This window comes from Hypanus sabinus, chromosome 7 (genome assembly GCF_030144855.1).
Source record: "Hypanus sabinus isolate sHypSab1 chromosome 7, sHypSab1.hap1, whole genome shotgun sequence".
NCBI classification, from domain to species: domain Eukaryota; kingdom Metazoa; phylum Chordata; class Chondrichthyes; order Myliobatiformes; family Dasyatidae; genus Hypanus; species Hypanus sabinus.
The window spans coordinates 139,290,946-139,316,436 of NC_082712.1; the positions used below are offsets into that span (position 1 = coordinate 139,290,946).

The 25,491-nt window shown below is 39.3% G+C and overlaps 1 protein-coding gene across 1 annotated transcript in view; it reads right to left on the reverse strand.

The window, feature by feature from the left end:
- LOC132396413 (ethanolamine kinase 1-like) overlaps positions 1-25,491 on the reverse strand; it is a 441,177-nt gene that overhangs the window by 155,104 nt on the left and 260,582 nt on the right. The window contains exon 7 of the mRNA XM_059973949.1: positions 5,786-5,946. Within this exon, the coding sequence (XP_059829932.1) occupies positions 5,786-5,946 (161 nt within the window). The remainder of the gene's footprint in view (positions 1-5,785; positions 5,947-25,491) is intronic.

A 25,491-nucleotide genomic window follows, 5' to 3' on the forward strand; every position in this document is an offset into this window, starting at 1 on the left:
AAAAATTATTTCACTCTCCCCTGCTACGCTGCCTGACCTTTTGAGTTCTTCCAGCAATTTCTCTTTCTCTTTTAGATTCCTGATATTTGCAATTATTTGCTCAAATAGATAATTAGCATTTATCCCTAGAACATTTGTTAACACTTTCCCAATATAACACAGCACCGAATGAAAAATTCGAGAGTCACATAGCGTAAAAACATGAAAAATTCTGCAGCTGCTGGAAATCCAAATCAACACACTCAAAGTGCTGGAGGAACTCAGCAGGTAAGGCAGCATCTATGGAAATGAATAAACAAATGATGATTTGGGCTGAGACCCTTCATTGGAACTGGAAGGGATGGGGGAAGACTCCAGAATAAAAAAAGAGGATAGCTAGAAGTTGATAGGTGAAGCCTGGTGGGTAGGGGAGGTAGGGGGCTAGAGAGGAAGGAATATGATGGGAGAGGACGGTAGACCAAAGGAGAAAGGGAAGGAGAAGGACACCCAGGGGAGCTGATAGGCAGGTGAGAAGTAAGAGGGTAGAGGGGGGAATAGAAGAAAAGGGGATGGGGAGGGAATTTTTTTTACCAGAGGGAGAAATCAATATTCATGCCATCAGGTTGGAACCTACCCAAATGGAATATAAGGTGCTGCTCCTCCACTCTGAGGATGTCCTCACTGGGGCACAAGTGGATCAACATTTGGAATGGGAATGGAAATTATAACTAAAATGTTTGGCCTCCGGGAACTTCCATTTTTGGTGGATGGAGCAAAGATGCTCTATGAAGTCGTCTCAATGTAGAGGAGGCTGGGAGCACAGGACACAATGGAGGGCCCAGCCCATTTGCAGTTGAAATGTTGTCTCACCTGGAAGGACTGTTTGTGCCCTGAATGGACATGAGGGTGGAGGTTAGCACTTTGGCCGCTTGCAGGGATAAGTGCTGGGAGAGAGATTAGTGGGAAGGGATGAATGCACAAAGGAATCGTGAAGGGAGAAATCCCCGTGGAAAGTGGAGAGATGGGGGAGAGGTAAAGATATGTTTGGTGGTAGGATCCCTTTGGAATTGGTGGGTGTTGAATGAAGTGTTGGATGTGCGGTCTCATGGGGTGGTAGGCAAGGACAAAAGGAACTCTATCACCGTTAAGGTGGCAGGAAGATGCGGTGAGCGTGGGTGTTCGGGAAGTGCTGAAGACGTAGGTGAGGGCAGCCTCAATGGTGGAAGAACGGAAACCCCGTTCTTTTAGGAGGACATCCCTGATGTCCTTGAAAGGAAGCCGCATCCTGGAAATTGGAAGCAAAATTGATGAATTGACAAGGTACTTATGGGTGCATGAAGTTCTACCAATGCAGCCATTAATGTAGCAAGGAAGGGCTGAGGAGCATTATCGAGGAAGGCTTGGAACTTCGACTGTTCTACGCAGCTATTGAAAATGTAGGCATAGCTGGGGCCATGTGGGTGCCCATGGCTACACTTAGAGTCTGGAGAAGGGAAATTTTTTGAGGATGAGGACCAGTTCTACCAGATGGGAGTGGGTAATGGTGGAAGGGAACAGATTACTTATTTTATTGAGAAAGAAGTGGAGAGCTTTAAAGTTTTCTTGATGGGGGATAGAACTGTATAGGGGCATGGTGAAAATGAGGTGGTCAGAACCAGGGACAAGAGGAAGTTACTGAGGAGACCAAGAAGATGAGAAGTGTCTCAGTTGTAGGTGGGAAGGGACTAAACCAAGGGAGATGGAATGGAGTTGAGGTATGAGGGCATGAGTTTGGTGGGACAGGAGGGAGAAGTGAGGGGCAGTGCATTCAGAGGGGATAAGATTTGAGGAGGAGAGAGGAGTGTTGAAGTCGAGCCGGTTGATGACTAGTCAGTAATTTAAGATGACAAGATTTAGAGAAGGCAGGGAACTAGAGTGGGCTGTCCAAGAAGAGGAGAAGTGTTGGAGATGGGAGAAGGGATTATCAGTGTGGAATGGGGAATTCTTACTAAAGAAATGAGTTTAGAGATGGAGGCGACAAGAGACGAGATTGGTGTTGTGGCAGGTGGCAGGTGCCAAGGAAGTGGGGTAAAATCACCTAAATTCATCAGCTATTTATTAGTGTATCAATGACCTGAAAGCCATTGTGCTGACCAGGAACAAATAGATATAAAAATAAATAGGTCACATAGCTTACTATGAAATACAATCAATACATGGCTGCTATTTTCTCCTTTGTTTTGCTACCTAGTCTCAATTTCACTTAATTTCCTAGAATCTGAAAATCTACCAGGCACCGATTTGAATTTACTCAATGACTGGTATAGAATATTCTGAAGGTCTACAACCCTCGGCATTAAAATTTTTGTTCTTAGCTCAGTCCGAAAAGATAGATTTCGTATCCAATGATGACCCAATGTTTAGAGTTCAGCATCCTGAGGAAACCGCCTTTCATTAGGTAGCTTGCCAATGTCATTCAGCTTTCTGAATCCTCATTTGTCTAAGTTCCAGAGAGTGCAGATCAGACTTTATCAATCTAGTGAACTCAAAATAAAATATCTGGACTGGGTTTGACTGTTTGAGGAAAAGATGAACAGGAGGCATGACAATAAATATAGGCTAAGTGTGGATGGTCAAGAGCAAGACAGCATTAGGTAGATCAACTGAAATAGTACCTTGATGTACTGACCTAATAATGACAGGAAAACAAACAAAAGTTGAATGTTTCTTATGAGGAACTGTATTGGTCAGTTGAAAGTTTTTTTCAACATCTTTTAATTGTTCAGGCTTACACAAAAACTGTTTGGCTTTTAAATTACACATAGTGGTTACTTTATTAGGTACATTCATGCAAATATCTAATCAGCAAATTGTGTGGCAGCAACTCAATGCATAAAAGCATGCAGACATGGTCAAGAGGCTCAGTTGTTGTTCAGAACAAACATCAGAATGGGGAAGAAACACTATCTAAATGTCTTTGACCATGGAATGATTCTTGGTGCCAGAAGGATGGTTAGAGTATCTCAGAAACTGCTGATCTCCTGGAATATTCACATACAACAGTCGCTAGGGTTATGGAGAATAGTGCGAAAACCAAAGGAGCACAGCCAGTGTGTGGCACTTCTATGCGGAAGAATGCATTGTTAATGAGAGAGGTCAGAGAGAATGGCCAGACTGGTTCAAGCTGACAGTCAGGTGAAGGTAACTCAAGTAACCACACATTACAATAGCGATCTGCAGAGAGCATGTCTGAATGCACAACATGTTGAACCTTAAAGTGCATGGGCTACCACAACATAAGGCCATGAACATACACCCAGTAGCCATTTTATTAGGAACAGAAGGTACCTAATAAAGTGGCCACTAAGTGTATGTTTCATAACATCCACAAACCATAAATCAAAAAAAATGTGATGGATGCTAAGGAAACAGAAGTAAACTATGTCATCACTAACATTCCCTGGATTGGTGAATGAATTCTACAATGATTCACAAATGGATTCTGGAAAGACTTGGTAATTTGATCCCACAAATACAAATTCATCCACAGAACTTGTAGATGTGGAACAGCTGGCTATGATTTTATCCCTTTTACTTTTCCTTTGTCTCTGTTTTCAAGGGCAAAGCATTTATTTCCATGCATGATGGAAAACTTGACGCCAATTCATTCAATCTGTGGCCTTGTCTTCCTAGTTTGCAGTATCGATATTTTTCTTGGGACATTCCTTTGATTGCCTTGGCATCAGTGGGTGTAGGCTAGGAATATGAAACTAGCTTGCAGAGTTAAGAGCTGATACTAAATCAGCATCAGAAGTAGGTTTATTATCACTGACATACGTCATGAAATTTGTTGATTTGTGGCAGCGGTACAGTGCACAACATAAAAGTGACCATAAATCACAATAAAAATAAATAAATGCTGCAAAAAGGAATAGCAAGTCTTGCTTTGTAATCTGTTCAGAAACTTATAGCAGAGGGGAAGAAGCTGTTCCTAAAACATTCAGTGTGGGTTTTCAGGTTTCTGATGGTAATAATGAGAAGTTAGGGCACATCCTGGATGCTGAGGGTCCTTAATGATTGATACTGTCTTCTTGAGGCACCACCTTTTGAAGTTGTCTTTGAGGGTCAAAAAGGCTGTTCCTGCGATTGAGTCAACGAACTCATTAACCTCTTTCAATCTTGTGCATTGGAGCCTCTCTGCCAGGTGGAGATGCAACCAGACAGAATGCTGGAAAATGTAGAAATTTGCTAGAGTCTTTTCTGATATGTCAAATCACCTCAAGCTCTTAATGAAAATAACCTCTGGTGTTCCTTCAATACGTTGGGTGCAGGTAGATCTTCTGGGATGCTGCTCACCCTTTCAACCAATTACCCTCCAGTGGGAACTGTTATGTGTTCTTCTGACTTCCCATTCATGAAGTCCACAATCAATTCCTTGGTCTTTCTGATGTTGAGTACTGTACAGTGTTATTGTTGCAACACCACTCAATCAGCTGATCTATCACACTTCTGTATGCCTTTCCATTGCCATCTGAGATCGTGCCAACAACAGTTACATCATCCCTAATTTATAGATATGCTATGAAAGCTCGTCTGAAACTTCCTAGGATTAATAGAATAAGCAAGGAGCTAACATATTCTCACCTGAGAATATTCTGGGGAATATTACTAAGTTTTACATAATGCCATTTTAGTCTGCTTAAAAAAAGAGATGGTGTGACCTGATTTCCCAGGTCTTGTTCACTACCTTATATCTTTTTCTTCCATCTCAAAGCCGATTTTGATTTTTGAATTCCATTTGAAAAAAAAAGTCTGACAACTCCAGAATAATACTAATGCTTATTTTACCTTATTGGAATAAAATCATTGCAAAGAAAGTGCTGAATTTGACCTGAAAAGACACAAGAGTTCTTTGTAAATGTGACAAGAGAGAAACAAAATTGAAAATTAATATGGAAGGGCATATTATTTTTGACACCTGATAATGCAAGATGCCTGTGGTTTAGTGGTTGAAAAGCATGTTAACTGGAAACACACAAATACTCCCATTTCTACCGATGATCCTCTCAATGTTTAAAGGAAAGCAGTGAATGAAAAATACCTCCATCACAACATACTGCAGGGAACTGTACAAATGGATATAGTAATTCTGAGATTTATTATAATAACGTGACATAAGCTGATTAAGACTTCAGCTTTTATTTTTTAACCACTTGGGAACTTGCTACAAATCTAAACCCATGAAAAGATATTTATTAAAAGTCACAACTACATGCAAGAAAAACAAGTTCTTGAAGTGTAAAGCTGCACCAAAGCCAACACCTCATTTACCAGCTTTGGGTGAAACAAGAACTGTGTTCGCTTTTAAATAAATGTCAAACAGTATAGTGAAAAGCACCAATTGTTAAACTTACAGAGAAGTATGAGAAGACACATGATGCTGGATACCCTTTCAGGGTACTTCCAGCCTCCAGTGATCATTTGGTCAACCAACATCTTAAAATACACTTAGATCAGTGAGGTCTGCAAGATGGCATGCAGAATTGTCTACACGCAATAATGACTATCATTGGCAGGCAATGCATCCAGCTTCCTCCACTATTAGCATATAGGAAACTTTGCAGACTTCGCAGGAAAAAACGAATTTTGAGCAGCCTGTGGGAACTTGATTATATTTGTTATGAATGATGCTTCATTGGAACTGAATTATCCTACACATCATGACACTGCAAAATCCAGTTTCCTTTCATTCATTTTCATATGGAAATCAGTGTCTATTTATTTCAATATGCAAACATAAAAATAGCAATAAGCCCCTGCTACTCACCAATGAAAATTTGTTCACTTCTACATAGAGTTTCTGTACTTCCTGTTCAGTCACCTTTGGTTCACTGCCAGTGTTCTCTTTATATACCTCCAGGTAGGACTGCAGCCATTCCACTTGCATTTCCTGAGGTGGGTACATGCTGAAGTCCAATTCACTGACTCCTGCAGGGGGAGAAAAAAATGAAGTTTTGCCCAAGTGCATGATAATTATAGAACACTAAAACACAGCAGCTATTGTTGAAATTAATATTTAGAGATCTGGAAGATACTGAAAGTTGTAGAATTATTGTAAATTGAAAACTGAGATAAGTAAACTACTATAGCTTTTGCCTGCAGAAACCAGTTATAATTTATTCCAAAAACCAACATCCCGTTACAGTATCCGTTTTGTCTCTTTGTATTCCAGAAGAGTGTAAGACCATAAGACATAAGAGCAGAATTAGTACATTCAGATCATCAAGCCTGCTTTTCCATTCAATAATGACTGATTCATCATATTCTCAATCCAATTTCCCTGCTATCTCTCCATAATCTTTGATGCCCTTACTAATCAAGAACCTTTCAATCTCTGCTTTATATGCACACAATAATTTGGCCTCCACAGCCATATGTGGCAAAGAATTCTACAGATTTGTCAATCTCTGGTTTAAGAAATTCCTCCTCACCTCTGTTATAGAGGGATTTTCTTCTATTTTGAGATTTCAGATCCTATACACCTCCACTATTGGAAACACATTCTTCACATCCATTCCATTGTGTATAGGTCCTGGGCCATCAAACACTCCTGGATCATTCTTGTAACCTTACCCTGGACCTTCTCCAATGCCAGTACATCCTCTCTTGCTCACACTACTCCAAATGCGATGTGTCCAATACCTTATAATGTTTCAGCATTACATCCCTGCCTTTATATTTTGGTCCTCTTGAAATGAATGCTAACATCACATTTGCCTTCATTACTATTGACTCAGCTGCAAATTTACCTTCAGGGAATCCTGCTCTAGGACTCCCCAGACCCTTTGTACTTCCAATTTCTGAATTCACTCCCCATTTAGAAAATAGTTTACATCTTAATTTCTTCTACTGAAGTGCATGTCCATACACTTCCCTAAATGCATTCCGTCTGCCATTTCTTTGCCCATTTTCCTATTATTTTTCAATATTAATTGCTTTATAACTTAACTGGTGCCCTTTCATGGTCCAGATATTGTGGTTGTAATGCAGCAAACTTGCATTCACTTCTCTGATACTGAGATCGCTGGGATTATTGTACTAGTTCAATGTAGAGTTCCCAAAAGTACTGTTAATGCCTCAACCTGATTCCACAGACTTTGCTGTATTCCAGCATGACTAAGGGAAAACAAGCCAACCTCCGAAAGTCAAGACATAACAAACTAGTCTCACTGTAAAATATCTGAAAGTCTTCCATTTCCATGCATAATGTCTAAGTCAGTTAGTTATGTTGCATACCCACAATTGTGACAAATACAAATATTCTTGATAATAAAAAACAACTTGGTGGAAATGGATTATTTTCTTCACCTTGGTATTTAAAACTAATATGTATTTTTATGATTTGTTTTTGTTTTCCAAGAACGGCATTTATGATGCTTCAACTTTAATGCTGCAACTTCTCAATTTTAAGTATATATTCCAATCTTCATTTGCGTTTGTAGGATTGTCATAAAGTGAATGGAAATGTAGGTTTGTTCCTTCCTGATTTGCTGTCTGTAAGAATTATTTTATAAGCCTGGCTGCTCAGCCAGCTTGATGACATCATGACTGCTGTCCACCAGGGATCCTCTTTAAACTGATACCTGACACCAATTGACATTGGAAAGAGGAAATCCATACCGTGGAAGTTACTTGGTCTCAGTGGTACTTTGAGGTCAGTGATGAATGCCAATAATTCTCCAGTGGCTGTAAAACCTAAATCAATAGCTCGTACTGTAGACCAACCAGTATGACATCTAAGGCACACACACATCTGTAATTGTCAAATATTCTTTTCTGTCATAGCAACATTTCAAAACAAAACATAACAAATGAAACTGAACAGTGAATGTATTAATCAAAAGTACCAATGGGAGAAGACTAAAAGAAATTAACCAATGAACAGTGTGCAGACCACATCTATAATACAGAAGTCTGTAAATAAGAGAATTAAAATAAAAATGCCACAATGACATGATTACATTTACCCAGTGACATTGTGTTTTACATCAAAGCATCATCCAGTTTTAAAACCCTGTTGAATATGTTCTTGTAGCAAGAAGTTAACAGTAGCTACCAACCCTGCAAATCCATCTTGTTTGCTGATTTTTGCAACATACAAAGTGAATGTTCTTGAGAATGTGCATTTTATTATGCATCAGAAAGGTTATGAATTGTACTGGTATGATATATCTTCTTTTCCTGTGAAGATTTCGAAGTTCCTTTGCTTTTTCCAAAAACAATTGGAAATGAATTCTCAGACACTTGTTTAAGTAGATATTTGACATTTGAAATATTCACACTGGCACCATTTCAAATACTTAACTTTTAAAAGATCAGATTTTCATACGTATGATTAAAAGTTCATCTTGTCTCTTTTTGCTACTGCTTAGAAAATAAGGCAAAATTTGATTCAAATGTGATTTTTTTTTTATTTTCCTCAGTGGAAAAGCCAAAGGAGTTCCAGCAACATTCTCCAAGTAATTTAAACTGAGTTGGAAGACAAAGTTGAATTAATCGGTTTGTCCTCAATGAATAAAACAAATCCCACTCATCTTTTTGGTATCCAAATTCATTTGAAAATCCTTAACCTTTTGAACCATAGTAGTTTTATTAATGGAAAAATATGGAAAGATGCTAAAAATGGTAATTTAATTAGACTTTTATAGGTTTACAGAAATGTCTGTTTTTTATAGAATTTATTCTTTGTAGTTTATCATTGAATAACATGTCAAAAATAGCGTTGAATGGCTGCTAACTCTAAATTGGGATTATGAGGTGTAGCAAAGGAAATTAAAAATCAGGAAAATTAACAGAGGTGACAGAGAGGTGATGATGCAAAGAGATAAAGGGATCTCTAATCCCCTTTGCCAATGCTCTCTAACCTTCATGGCAATATTATACACTATAATCAAATACTCCCCCAATTAAAGCCAGAATTTACCCTACTGATGTTCTCAAATCTTCTAGAGTCCACAATAATTTCAGCTTCGGGTTACCTTTATTGATTAGAGGATCCACATCATCTCTTATTGCTCATGCTCCTCAACCACCCTTCAAGGGATTTCAAATGCCAAGAACCATGTCAGCATTCTTCCAGATTCCTGAATTTCTCTTCCCATTGCTCCCTTTCCCCCTATGACAGAACTTGGCTAGTGTGGCCAAATTCCAAGCATTTGTTACAAAAAATCCTGAAACATTTTTTATGGAATGATCTTATATCCTAGTGTAGGGAAACATAATTGGGAGAAAGTACATAATTCACAATCAGCAACACTGAGTTGGGGTTTTGCTTTAAGAGGGTGATCTGACTTGTTGACGTTGTTGCATAAAGATTTAAATGTGCATTTGTGTTTAAGTGTTGGAATTGAATAAAATGTGTTATGGGTTTCATTAAGTATAAAATGCCTCACTTTGTTTTATTTGAAAATACCTACATTGGTAACCTAGTGCTCTAGGATTATTCCAGAATCGGCTATGCAATCGATTTGAAACTGCCGGAGATTTGGGAGCAAAATATTGTTGTTTGGATTGTATAATCTGTAGCCCAGTTTACTCTAGGAGAAATCACTGCCAACACCACCAAATTCTACTATGTGGATGTGTCATGTGGCAATTCCATGGCTGCGAGAGTGGGGCATCTGCTTGAACAACTATCTGAACACGATAAATACTGATCGCCAAAAACATTCTTCTTACAGACTTTTGGACTATCAGAGTCTGAGCACGCCAAACAGTTACTCTCCTTACCTGGTGTCAGCAATGCTAAGCCTTCGGAAGTAATGGACTACATGCTGTCTCTCCTGGGAAATCACCATCCTTCTTTTATTCTTAAAGAAATCTTCATGCAGCTAATGCCTGATCAAGTTCACATAGCCCTCCTAATGCACCTGTGAAGGACTATAGGGAACCTGCTAAAATGGCTGATAGTCCACATTCAGCTAGGCAACAGTGCATGGTTCCTCCTTCCTTCTCTACCTCAATAAGCCTAGTCATCAAAGATAACAACATAACATTGCCCGCGGCTGCGAAACTGAAAAGGCTGGGTACGTGTTTCTACCATGGTTGCTTTGGTACGAATGCTAGGAAATGCTGAGCGCCTTGCAGCTTCGACAATACCAGTGTATCGGGACATTGGAGGTCTATAAACACTGTTGGTTCCAGCTGCCAGGGTTGTCTACTGTTCATTACGGGCATCCTTTTAGGATGACACTTTCTGTGTGACACGGGTGCTCAAGCGATCATGCTGGAAGTCAAAGTCTGACAAAATCTTACTGGAAGCTGCCAAGGGCAGCAGGATCCAGACTTACGGGACTTACATGATGGGTGATGCTGTGAGTCAGCAGGCAATGTTACACATGGAACAACATGCTGAAGGAACTCAGCAGGTTGGGCAGCATTCATGGAAATGAGCAGTCAACGTTTCAGGCCGAGACCCTTCATCAGGACTGAAGAGGGACAGGGCAGGGGCCCTATTAAGAAGGTGGAGGGACTGTGGGAAGGACAAGGCTGGTAGGTGCCAGGTGAAAAACCAATCTGAGGAAAGAGCAAGTGGTGGGGGAGGGGAAGCAGGGAGGGGATAGGCAGGAAAGGTGAAGAAGGAATGTAAGGGGAAAGCACTATAGGTAGTAGAAGAAGACAGAATCATGAGAGAGGTGATAGGCCGCTGGAGGAGGAGGCAGAGTGAAACTGGGATGGGGGAATGCAGTGGGAGGGAATTCTTCCCCACTGCCCCCTCCTTCTTCAGTCCCCTCGGCCCGAAACATTAACTACTCATTTCCATGAATGCTGCCTGACCTGCTGAGTTCTTCCAGTGTGTTGTACGTGTTGCTTTGACCACAGCATCTACAGCGTACTTTGTGTTTATGATAATGTTACACATGGGATTTCGACCTGGCTAAAGTGGCTAGATCTCTGCTTTGTGCAGATTTCCTGTGTGCCCCAAGGACTGTTAGTTGACCTTAAGAACTGTTGGCTTGTGGTGGTCAAGGACTTTGGGTCATTATCCTGCAGTTGCTCTTAACGACTCTGTCAAGCATATGCATCACTGCAGGTAAGTTTATTCAACTGCTGGGCAAATTCCCAGACCTCAGCAAGCTCACATTCTCCACTACAGTCTCAAAACATGAGATTGAGCACCATATTTCCACAACTAACCCACCAGTCCATCCTGGCGCGTGTAGACCAGACTTAGAAAAGCTGGCAACTGCGAAGGCTGCCTTTGCCAATGTGGAGAGACTCAGCATCGTACCCCTCCATATGGGTCCCTAAGTTTGATGGTGGTTGACTATGTCAAATGTAGACCTTGTGGGTCCTCATGACCCTCCCACAGTTTCACGCACCTTATTACCATGGTGGACCCTACCACAAGTGAGCCAGAGGGCATTGGTCTAGCAACAACAATGGCCACAGGTGTGGCTTGGGCATTCATCAGCACCTGGGTTGCTCAGTTTGGCATCCTGTCTGATACTTCCTTTGACAGCGGTCCCCAAGTCATTTTACACCTCTGGGCTGCATTGGCCCAGAACCTCAACATTAGATTACATTACACCACGTTGCATCACACAGTCCAGTGGCCTCCATGAGCAGTTTCAATGCTCCTTAAAGGCTGCTCTGAGGGCTTCTCTGACCAATGAATGTTGGCATGATTGTCTCCTCTGGGTTCTGTTGGGGCTCAGAACTTCTCCAAAAGAGGACCAAAGTCGTCCATGGCTGAGTCAGTATATGGGCAGCCAATACTAGTGCCAGGTGATTTCATTTCTGATATCATGACCACTTGGTTGGCCTCTCAACAGCTTTCCACCCTCCTCAGCAAATTCAGACAGACATACTTTATTGATCCCAAGGGAAATTGGGTTTTGTTACAGCTGCACCAAGAATAGTGAAAAAATATAGCAATATAAAACCATAAATGATTAAATAATAATAAGTTAATCATGCCAAGTGGAAATAAGTCCAGAACCAGCCTATTGGCTCAGGGTATCTGACACTCCGAGGGAGGAGTTGTAAAGTTTGATGGCCACAGGTAGGAATTACTTCCTATGACACTCAGTGTTACATCTTAGTGGAATGAGTCTCTGGCTAAATGTACTCCTGTGTTTAACCAGTACATTACGGAGTGGATGGGAGTCAAATTCAATTCCTTTATACCTATTCCTACCTCCCATCATGGCATACAGCACTCTTCGGTTCCTTTTGACTTACATTCTGGCTTATTTGTTCTCATCTGCCATGATGCACACCAACATTCCCTTAGGCCCCCTTACAATGGCACATTCTGCATTTTGAAATGGGGAGAAAAGACTTTTATCATATATAAGAGACATAAACCTGAACATATTCAATAGACTGCCTTAACCCGCTTCACCAAAATTTGGATTATTCTGCAGCCATGCCTCTGCTGACACAACATGACCACGAGCATGTCAATGCACATAGGGATGAGCCAGCAGCTTCTGCGCTTCTTCCATCCATGATACACAAGACCCAAGCAGGGTGGCTCATCTGAGCTCCAGACAGGCTCAGAGTGCTGGTTTTACTGAATTCCAGAGGAGCCTGTGTAGAGTAATGTAATTGGAAGAAATGTACATAATCCACAACCACTGACATTGAGTTGGGGTTTCACTTTAAGAGGCTGGTCTGAGGTGATGACATTGTTACATAAAGATTTTTAGCGCACATTTGTGTTTAGGTTTTGGAGTTCAATAAAATGTGTTACGGGTTTCATTAAACATAAAACACCTCACTTACTTTTATTTGTGAAAATCTACACTAGCATGCTCCTTTCGATGCTTCCAGATCCAAATATCGCTTACAATTTTTCCAAGATCTTCAATGCATTTAATGGCAATTCCACTTTCTGATCCCTTCAAACTTCGGCAATGACCCAAAACCGATAATTTGCTATCCCAGATATTATTTTTGGATAAAATAAAACTTTAAATATGAACAATACAAGAGCTTCTGAATTAGGGGAGAGTTGGGATCAGCACTGGGGTACCTTTATTTCAATTATTGTTTTCATTGCTGTTATATTTAAGTAATTTATTGGAGCTTGAAGAATTCTTTCAGTGTATGTTATAGCAATATAAAAACTTGGCAGTCTAACATTACAGAAACAATTATCCTTGAGTTGCGAGCTAACAATATTAGGATAGCAGTACTATGAAACCTTTTAATGCTCACATTTCATTTTCATCAGCAGTTATGACTTAATTATGAATGATATCATTTAATTTGAACAATGTGAATCTGTAAATTCTTGCAAATTTAGCTAGCATTTTATAAGTTCCAAACACTTCATCTGTCACTCTTGGTTTCTTTCATTATTTCCAGAAATGGTAGAGGAAAATGTTTGAGACTTTCAGCATTATTCTGGTCTATTTGTTCAAGGTGGAACCATTAGAATTCTGAAACTGACCTTTCATACAGTAAAAAAAATACATCCATAAATCTTAATATGAATTTTGTTTGGAGAGGAAATAATAATCTAAGCACAAAATAGTTGGTATGATTGTATACTTCAGAAACACCCTAGACTTCATTGTATCATTCAACCACAATCTTAAGATGTCCAGGTCTAGAGCTCTAGAGTTCCGTACAGGAACCCTTCTGCCTCTTTCATTCCTTTTTTTAGGAAATATCTTGAACATTTAACCGTTTTTGTGATAACAAGATCTAATATACAGTATCCTTCAGTGACACCTTGTGAAGCACCTTGGTACATGTGATGCTGCTGAGAAGCCTTTGTTTAAATCCCAGTCATTGTTATAATGGATAATTGTCTTATTTTGCGGCATTCTCTTGCTCTCGTGCTCAGTTTCCATGGAACAAAAAACATAATCTATTTAGATTAGAATGAGGTCATCTATGACAAAATCTACACCCAGTAAAGTGCCCCACCCTCATCTTTTGATGGGAATAATATCCCTCCCTCTCTTTCTGTATTGTTTTACAAGGGAATGAAGACTGAAGGAAAAGGGAAATATTCCTTCACATCTCAGTTAATATTTTATTAAAACAGCAATACTGAAGGTAAATTACAACCATATTTTTCTTTATGATGTAGTGATGTTTCAGACACAAAATAGTGTAAAACAAAACAGCCTTTGTACTTGTGCAGATGTTCATAGATCCACAACTAGCCCAAGATTGCTGAGCTTCAGAAATGATCTTTACTATTGATTGGATGGGAATCCAATGAATCAGTGAAGGAAAACCTCAAGCTGTTAGCCATTGTAACTTATTAGCATATTTGAGTCTTAGTGAATGAAGGAGAATCCATAAACACCTAGCTAGCTATGCTATGCACTTTTGAAGCAGAAATGGGAAAGTGGAATCCTTTTTAAATAAATAGAGACAATGGTATTTTGAGCAATTTGATATCTTTGTACATGAATCAGGAAAAGTCAATGTTCAGGTGCTGTAAGCAATTAAGCAATTTAATTGCACATTCGCTGCACTAAGATTGGAATATATAAGTAAGGGAGTCTTACTGTATTAATTATAAAGGGCCTTGATGAGATTACATCTGGAGTCTGTGAACAGCTGGAGCTCCCTATTTAAGAAAGATATAATTGCCTTAAAGGGATTGCAATAAACTTACTCTCAGCTAATTCCTACAATAAAGAGATTGCCAATAATATATCGGCAAATAACAAATAAAAATTTTTCAAATAACCACATTAAAAACAGACAGAATATGCCTGTTTCCTGGAGAGCAGGAAAATGAGAGGGCAGTTAATTGGAACATGTATAATTCTATGGGATAGGGTAGAAGATATTTCCTTTTGTACAATAGTAGGCCAGCGTAACAGAAGAAAGATTTCTCCATTTAGAACTCAGCTGGTAAAGTTTCCTCACTTAAAAGGTTGAAACTTTCTCCTTTGTACTCAGTTGTTGAGAATATTCAACACACGGACTGATAGATTTTGAATGCTAAGGGAATTCTGGAGCGAGGGGAGCTAAATATGGTGGCAGAGGTGCATGTGGACATGAGCGACTTCTTCCATTCATCTGCAAAACAGTTTAATTCTTCTCTTTTAATGTTTCTTTTTCCCTTTTCAAGGAGGCTGCCATTCTGTCGGAGTCTATGATCTACAGCTGCACTCTTCACGGCAGTGTTCTCGCTCTCGGGATTTGTTGAGGCGTTTTCAATATCTCCAGGTGCAGCCTGGAAGATGTCTACCTTCAGGTTGTAGCGCTGTGGATGATCCGAGTCCTCGCTAGTGTTACTGACTCCCACACTAGTGAGAAAGAGAGAGAGAGAGCCTATTTGAGATGTCAAAGTGTTGAGATAGACAGTAGTTTTTGAGGGACTCTAGATCACGGACTTTGGGGGCTTTCCCATTGCTTGCAAGGTGGGTGGGAGAGGGGTGATGCTCTTGCTGGAGCAAATGGTTGGGGGGGGGGGTTGATGCTTTGCTGCTGCTTGTGCATAGGAGGGGGAGGGGGACTTTTGGGTTCTAATGTTTTCTGTCATTCATTCTTTGGCTTCTTTTTTTCTGTTTTGTGGATGTCTGTGAAGAGTAAGGATTTCAGGTTGTATACTGTATACATTTGCTGATACTAAATTGAACCATTGACCCATTGAATTAGAAGGCATGGAATAGGATTTTAAGTAGGATATGAAAAGCTGTGGCTTTCCAAACAATAATTATTAAAGGATTATCATTTTGTCATGGTGCTAAAATATACCAATAACATTATTAGTAGCAACACAAAATCTGCTGGAAGAAGTCAACAGGTCAAGCAGGTTAGTGGAGGTGCACATGAATCTCTGCCTCATCTAGAAAGGTTATTTATTTTGCTGTATGATGGAAATGGAGGAATAAGTTTTGCTTATCTTCAGAATGTTAAAGTAAATGAAAATATTTTTAAAAAATGCAGACAGTGGAAACCTAAAATAAAGGTTGGAAAAGCATGGGAAAGTGCCAGCAGATGAGGAAGGGTTAGTGGGAACTGAAATGTGGAACAGAAAGGCATGCAGAGAGTAGTCCCTGCAGAAAGTAGAAAAGGGGAGGTAGAAGGGAAGTTGTGGCTGATAATGGAATTCCATCAGAGTGGGTGGAAACGCTGAAGGATGATGTGCTGGATGCAAGAGATAAATGGGAAATGGTGTAGATGAGGTAGGTTTATGGTAGATACAGGGGGATAGTAGATCCTTTGCGATGGAGACAGAGCGATCTAGAAAAGGAAGATGGGTATCAGTAATAATCAAGGTGAATTTGAGGTAGGATGGAAGGTGGTGGTAAATGTCATATAATTTACAAGCTCTGCACAAGTGTAGGTAGCAACACCAATGCAGTCTTCAGTGTGGTGGAGAAAGATTTGGGCAGGAGTGCCAGAGTAGTTGTCGAGCAACGGCTGGTCCATGTATTTAAAAGAAGGAGAAGCACAGTTGGGATGTGGACCATGGCTATGCCCTTGACTTGTAGCATGTCAGAGGAATAAAGAGAAGAACTGTTGTGGGCCACATACATCTACTCTGCTCTGACTAAAAATCAGTAGAGAACATAGTTGGACATAACTGGCCATGTAGCCATTGTGCAGAGACATGTTAAGGTCATTTACTGTAATTGATTGGCATATTCTTTCTTTCAAAGAATCCATCTTTGCAAGTCCTTTTCCTCTAACAAAACAGTGATGTCAAGCAGAAGGATTACCACAGGAACAGTTTGCAATCGATGTTGTGTTCCAAGTGCCTTTATAAGAATTACTACAAAGTTGATTATGCCAAAACAGGACTGGAAAAAGGTACCAAAGAAAACTAAATTGCATTAAGTTAAAAGGTGATGACTTCTTTAAACAATTTGGTATTGAAAGAAATTGTTTAATGCACTTGTACACATAGGTATATGTAAGAAATATTAAGTTGCTTACTTTGAATAGAATAGATGGAAAAGATATTGTCCACTAAAAAATGCTATTCCCCACCATTAGGCAGCAATATTGATGACCCAACAGTTTCTGTCAGGACCTTCTCAGTGTCTTAACTAGAAATGTGTGCCATTTATAAAATCATTAGACACTGATGATTGACATCACTAATCACTGCATATTATCTGCTCCATTATTCTGTGTGTCTGCAGCTGCTTGTGGGACATAATTGGCATAAAATTGGGGCATTTTAAACTAAAAGGTATTATTGAAAAATCTAGAACTTGAAGTTTTTATTCTTTTTTGTGCAGTTTGTGATTCAATACTTTATTACTGCTATACCAAGTTCAATCTCATTGACTGAATCTCTAAGTTTGTTGCCATCTGTATAAACAATCAATGTTCTATTTTCCTTTATGCCATTTTTTCACCCACATGCTTTCAAAACACGCATATGCCTCTAGTCAAGCTCTTGTTCCTCCTATTTTCAACCAAAGCGTAGGTTGTAACCTACACTTTGATCCATGCCTTTCATAATTTCTCCACAAATGAAAGTGCAGGCCAGCACCACTTTGTTCAGAAGCTGAAAAAAATATCAATTACAATATTTTCACCAAAAGACACCATTTATTTTTCTTTAATAAGCCAGTAATTAGTGAGGACTTTTGTTTACAACAAGAGAGCTATAAGCTGTCAAGGCTGAGATTACTTCAAGCTTAACAGATCACATTGTTAACAAAGATTTGCCTAAATCAATAATTGACAAGAACACGTCCAGCTGGTCATAAACCACCATGGGGACCACACACACACACATACACACACACACACACACACACACACACACACACACGCACACACACACACACACACACACACGCACACACACACACACACACACACACTTACAAATGTGGTTATCAATAGGCTCAGTTTTTCATTTTTATAAACAAATCACATTACATTTATCTGCAGAGGTTGTAGTTTTTCACTCTATTCCTAACCGTTGTCTTATTAAACACCCTGGTTTCTTTTTTTTTGTTAAAAGCAAGTAGATTACTGAGGCCAAATGGTTAATGACATAAAAAAGCTTCATAACTCTAGCAATCACTGTCACTATTCATAAAGCTCAGCTATCATACATACTTACAATAATTAAAAATAAAATAGAAGATAATGATTGCATGATTAATGATTCATGATTAATTACAGGAGGCAACTTCTGGATGTCACGTCAGTGAATTGTATGTCATAACAATGCTGTCTTCATTTGTTATAATGTCTTCCATAAATTATGATGTTGGCCATAAAAAGAGTGGAGGGGAAACAATGACATTAAATGGATAACCATACTATAATTTCATTTGAGGTCATGTTCATTATCATGTTAAAAATGATGACTGAAGAATTTATTGTGTCATCCATTAATTTCCATTAAAAATCTTTCAATTTTAAATCCTGTTTTCATTTTTATTTTCATTCTCGATTAGGTCATAGAATTGTACAGCTTTCCTTAAATCTACCTGAGTCATAACTTTTTTCTTCAAAGAACAGGCAAACATAACTACTTGGCATACTCTGCATTTCCCTAACAAAATGGTACAGATCTTCAAGGACTGGTAATTCTCCCTATCTGTTCCCATATCCATGTATGCTCTGTTTTACCCATGTACCTAGGCTGGTAACTTCACCTCTCCTGCTTTCAACACAAGTTGCTTCCCTCACAAAGTGTCTACTATATCTGGGTCAATTTAAGACAGTCAACCATTCATATGAGCAAACAGGTGATGGACTACTTAACCAAGGTGAAGACAGACTGTCCTATCAACTTTCATCTGAGTCATAACCATGATAGCGCACAACACAAATGCAACTGCAACTTGTTTAGTACCATTTTCTGAACAGACCTTAGCTACTTTAGATTCTCATAAAGAGGTGCCTTCATACATTGCAGCATTCTTGTGATTTGGGCTGAGGGAGCGAGATTTGAACATTTCAACTTTGCTTTTTCCTGCCCTGCAGTGTACACTAGAGCCAAGTTGATAATTGATTATTATCAGGCAAACAGCAGGAACTATGGAGCTAACTCTTAGGGTAACAAAGTAACAATCCACATGGTGACTTCATCAATTTTGTGTTTAGGACCAGACAATGAAAGCAGAATTGCGACAGTACTTTAAAGTAACTGTTCCTGATAGAAAGTATCCCAAAGAAAAAAATTTCTTCCAATGGCCAGAGACAAATGGATCATAACAGAGTGTAACATTCCTGGGTGTCAATATTGCCTCCATGAAGCATATTGATCAAGTCAGCCAGGGAAAATAAAATATGTGTCATTTGCTGTGGGCATCAGATCGCAAAATCTAACACATATTCCTTGCTTGAAATGACCAAATACACAGGTATGCATATTGTTAACTGAGTCATAGTAGGATGCCAATCAACGAGCTTGGAACTAAAAGCCCTCTTGTGAAAATCTGCTATTCTGAGTTGACTCTGCCAATCCATGACACCAGAGCCATAGCAATGGGAGTGATTCCTATCTCCCCTCAGAAATGTCTTGGTTTAGCCATAAAGTTCAAAGGGCCTTTAGGGATGTACAATGGAGTTGGGCCAAAGGGCTTAACTCCATGACTATGAATAAATGCTGCCCTTAAGACATTGAAGAAGACAATTTGGCCATTGGGTCTACGTTTTCTCTCAGAGCAATCCCATTCCCTGTGTAATTTTCTGTCCATATTCCTAAGAATTCTCTTCATTTTCCATCACGCATCTATACACAAGCAGCAATTTACTGCTTGATTAACCAAACAATTCTCATGTCTCTGGGATGTAACAATATAACAATTACAGCATGGAAACAGGCCATCTTGGCCCTTCTAGTCCGTGCCAAATGCTTACTCTCACCTAGTCCTACTGACCTGCACTCAGCCCATAACCTTCCATTCCTTTCCTGTCCATATACCTATCCAAATTTTTTTTAAATGACAATAGCGAACCTGCCTCTACCACTTCTGCTGGAAGCTCATTCCACACAGCTACCACTCTCTGAATAAAAAAGTTCCCCCTCATGTTACCCCTAAACTTTTGCCCCTTAACTCTCAACTCATGTCCTCTTGTTTAAATCACCCCTACTCACAATGGAAAAAGACTTTCCACGTCAACTCTATCTATCCCCCTCATAATTGTAAATACCTCTATCAAGTCCCCCCTCAACCTTCTACTCTCCAAAGAATAAAGACCTAACTTGTTCAACCTTTCTCTACAACTTAGGTGCTGAAACCCAGGTAACATTCTAGTAAATCTCCTCTGTATTCTCTCTTTTTTGTTGACTTCTTTCCTATAATTCGGTGTCCAGAACAGTAAACAGTTCTCCAAATTTGGCTTATAGAATTTTAACATTACATCACAACTCCTATACTCAATGCTCTGATTTATAAAGGCCAGCATACCAAAAGCTTTCTTCACCACCCTATCCACATGAGATTCCATCTTCAGGGAACTATGTACCATTATTTCCAGATCACTCTGTTCTTCTGCATTCTTCAATGCCCTACCATTTACTATGTATGTCCTATTTTGACTACTTCTACCAAAATGTAGCACCTCACACTTATCAGCATTAAACTCCATCTGCCATCTTTCAGCCCACTCTTCTAACTGACCTAAGTCTCTCAGCAAGCTTTGAAAACATACTTCATTATCCACAATGCCACCTATCTTGGTATAATCTGCATACTTACTAATCCAGTTTACCACCCCATTATCCAGATCATCAATGTATATGACAAACTACATTGGACCCAGTATAGATCCCTGAGGCCCACTAGTCACCGGCCTCCAACCTGACAAATAGTTATCCACCACTACTCTCTGGCATCTCCCATCCAGCCACTGTTGAATCCAATTTACTACTTCAATATTAATACCTAACGATTGAACCTTCCTAACTTACCTTCCATATGGAACGTTGTCAAAAGCCTTACTGAAGCCCATATAGACAACATTCACTGCTTTACCCTCATCAACTTTCCTAGTAACCTCTTCAAAAAATTCAGTAAGATTTGTCAAACGTGACCTTCCACGCACAAATCCACGTTGACTGTTCCTAATCAGACCCTGTCTATCCAGATAATTACATATACCATCTCTAAGAATCCTTCCATTAATTTACCCACCACTGAATTTAAACTTACAGGCCGATAATTGCTAGATTTACTCTTAGAACCCTTTTTAAACAATGTAACCACATGAGCAATATGCAATCCTCCGGAACCATCCCTGTTTCTAATGACATTTGAAATATTTCTGTCAGAGCCCCAGCTATTTCTACTCTAACTTCCCTCAAGGTCCGAGGGAATATCCTGTCAGGACCCGGAGCTTTATTCACTTTTATATTCTTTAAAAGCGCCAGTACTTCCTCTTCTTTAATCATCATAGTTTCTATAACTATCCTACTTGTTTCCCTTACCTTACACAATTCAATATCCTTCTCCTTAGTGAATACTGAAGAAAAGAAATTGTTCAAAATCTCCCCCATCTCTTTCAGCTCCACACATAGCTGTCCACTCTGATTCTCTAAGGGACCAATTTTATCCCTCACGATCCTTCTGTTATAAATATAACTGTAGAAACCCTTTGGATTTATTTTCACCTTATTTGCCAAAGCTTCTTTTAGCTTCTTTCTTTCTTAAGATTCTTTTTACATTCTTTATATTCCTCGAGCTCCTCATTTACTCCATGCTGCCTATATTTATTGTAGATCTCTCTCTTTTTCCGAACCAAGTTTCCAATATCCCTTGAAAACAATGGCTCTCCCAAACTTCTAATCTTTCCTTTCAACCTAACAGGAACATAAAGATTCTGTACCCTCAAAATTTCACTTTTAAATGACCTCCATTTCTCTGTTACATCCTTCCCATAAAACAAATTGTCCCAATCCACTCCTTCTAAATCCTTTTGAATCTCCTCAAAGTTAGCCTTTCTCCAATCACAAATCTCAACCCTGGGTCCAGACCTATCATTCTCCATAATTATATTGAAACTAATGGCATTGTGATCACTGGACCCGATGTGCTCCCCAACACATACCTCCGTCACCTGATCTATCTCATTCCTTAACAGGAGATCCGACACTGCCCCTTCTCTAGTTGGTACCTCTATGTATTGCTGTAAAAAACTATCCTACACACATTTTACAAACTCCAAGCCATCCAGCCCTTTTACAGATATGGGAGGAAACTCGAAGAACCAGACGTAGTCAAAAAGAGAACATGCAATCTCCATACAGATAATGGATTGTCCTCTTCTTATAAAAGCAGTGACGCCAAGAATGTAATTCATTCAAAACATTTATTTTCATTAACTTAGCTTATTTAATGTAATTCATTCAAGACATTTATTTTCATTAACTTAGCTTATTTATCTCATTAACGTGAGCACTACATTTGTAATAGTGAGGTCTCTGATTGTCAATAAATGAAGAAGCAATCCAGAAATCTTTAATGATAGCATGACTCTTTACTACATATCAGTAACCAAGAGGGTTCTTCCACACTTTGCCCATCCCAATTGTACATTTAAGTTTCTGACCATATCTGACAAATACATTCTGTTGCCAACCTGACAACATTTTTGGACTTAAGATAGGCCCATTAGTAAATAGATCTTTCACACAGGACATAAAACAATCCATTGCAGTAGCCATTCCACCAGTTGCTCATTCCACGGATGGTAGTAATTCAGAATTTACAATAAAACAAATGTTTTATTATTAAATAAATAACTGGCTAGCAATAAAGACAATTGTAAAGCTTGACACAATAAATGTTTCCCATCCTAGATTATTACACTTATTAAGTGATTCCGTTCTTTTATGTGGCAGTGTGAGAGATAACAAAAGTTGATTCCCATTAAAAAAATCAAGTAAATAGTCAATTAAATGATAATATTTAAAACCATTAAATACTATTATGGGAATACTATGTGAGCTATTTTTACCCAATTTTGTTTTGAATATTAAATGTGAACAGATATTATGTTACAATGCTTGCTGAACCCATCACAATAACTCTTTAAAACAAGACACCAAGCTGAATTTTACAGGATTTCTTGGTTTTGCAGGTCGCAGTTTCTGAAGCAAATGGAACTGAAATGTGCAAAGCATTGTCTGAGTTCTGAATGCCTGATTTGTATGTTTGCATAAGTTTAGAACAAACATATTAACTTACTATTCCATGTACGAGCGGGAAACCAATTTGTCTACTCTACATAACTTGAACTTGAAAATTAAAGATAAATTAGTATGATTATTCATTTTATTATAGAGTAGAAGTAGATAAAGTTCTATCATTATAATTATTTATAAATCAAATACACAGTGGGGGGATGGTATCTCTAACCCATAAATGGGAGAACAGTTATGCATCAGATTTCATCAATATTCATATTCTTAAAAGGCTAATTTCTGGAATTTGTTGGAGTAACAATTTCCCTACAATTGTCTATCTGTTCCTCAGGGAGTGAAAAACAAAATCAAGAAAGATTCCCACATTTAAGAGCAACATAAAAGTCTGTGCTGTAAAGATCCATGGGGTCTTTGCAGAGGGTAAGATCAAGGTTGGATTAACTGCCCTTCACAGTCTAAGAAGCTTGTAAATGATTGAAATTTGTATTCTCACTGGGCCAACCTGGCAAAGGCCACAGAACAAACATGTAGCAAATTTAATATTACAAATACTCAAGGCTATAAAGTTAAGGTGATAGGGGGAAAGTTCAAACAGATATGCCAGGGCAAGTTCTTCTACACGGAGTGTGGTAATTGTCTGGAATTCACTGCCAGTGGCTTTGGTGAAGGTAGATATGATAGAGTAATTCAAGAGGTTCTTAGAAGGGCATATGAATGTCAGAAGCAGAATCAGAATTAGTTTTACTATCACCAGCATGTGATGTGAATTTTTTTTAACTTAGCAGCGGCAGTTCAATGCAATACATAACATAGAAGAAAAGGGAAAAAAATAAACAAGTAAATCAATTACAGTATATGTATGTTGAATAGATTAAAAATCATGCAAAAGTGGAAATAATATATATTAAAAATGTGAGGTAGCGTTCACAGGTTCAATGTTCATTGAGGAATTGGATGGCAGAGGGGAAGAAACTGTTCCTGAATCACTCAGTGTGTGCCTTCAGGCTTCTGTACCTCCTACCTAATGGTAACATTGAGAAAAGGGCATGCTCTGGGTGCTAGAGGTCCTTAATAATGGATGCTGCCTTTCTGAGACACCGCTCCTTGGAGATTGATGCACCATCAATAACTCTCGGAGACGGGAGGTGAACGATAGGCTTTTATTAGCAGCAAAACGGAGCACGGCATCTCGGAGACTGAGGGAGGAGCAGTGCCTCCAATCGCCTTTATAGAGGGGTCTGTGGGAGGAGCCACAGGAGCAGTCAGCAGAGGGGCATGTCCAGAAAGATATACATAGTTTACCACAGAGATGTCTTTGGTACTTTGTGGGCTAGTAAACTTCTCGTAGACCCTCTGCAGCTTCTTGTACAGTTGGGGGGGACTGTATTAGTCCCCCCCATATATGTCTAATATCACTGTCTATACCCCCCCATATTAGATCTGTCAGAATGCTCTTCACGGTACACCTATTGATGTTTTTGAGTGCATCTGAGTGCATCCAAATCTCTTCAAACTCCTAAAAAGTATAGTCACTGCCTTGCCATCTTTATAGCCTCATTGATATGTTGGGACCAGGTTGGGTTCTCAGAGATCTTGACACTCGGGAACTTGAAACTGCTCACTCTCTCCATTTCTGATCCCTGTATGGGGATTGGTACGTGTTCCTTCATCTTACCCTTCCTGAAGTCCACAATCAGCCCTTACATCTTACTGATGTTGGGTGCCAGGTTGTTGCTGCAGCACCACTCCATTAGTTGGCATATCTCACTCCTGTACGCCCTCTCATCTCCACCTGAGATTCTACCAACAATGGTTGTATCATCAGCAAATTTATAGATAGTATTTATAGATGGCCTAGCCACACAATCATGGATACATAGAGAAGAGCTGTGGGCTAAGCACACACCGCTGAGGTGCACCAGTGTTGATCATCATTGAGGAAGAGATATTATCACCAATCCACACAGATTTTGGTCTTCTGGTTAGGAAGTCAAGGATCCAATTGCACAAGGAGGTACAGAGGCCCAGGTCTGTAACTTATCAATCCGGATTGTGGGAATAACGGTATTAAATGCTGACCTATAGTTGTTGAACAGCATCCCAACATAAGTGATTGTATTATCCAGGTGGTCTAAGGCCAGGTGAAGAGCCATTGAGGTTGCATCTGCCATTGACCTACTGTAGCAATAGGCAAATTGCAATGGGTCCAGCTCCTTGCTGAGGCAGGAGTTCAGTCCAATTATGAACAACCTCTCAAAGCATTTCAGCACTTAGATGTGACTGCTACTGGGTGATAGTCATTAAAGCAGCTCACATTGTTCTTCATAGGCACTGGTATAATAGTTGCCTTTTTAAAGCAAGTGGGAACTTCCAGCTGTAGAAGTGAGAGGTTGAAAATATTCTCAAATACTCCTGCCACTTTGTTGGCA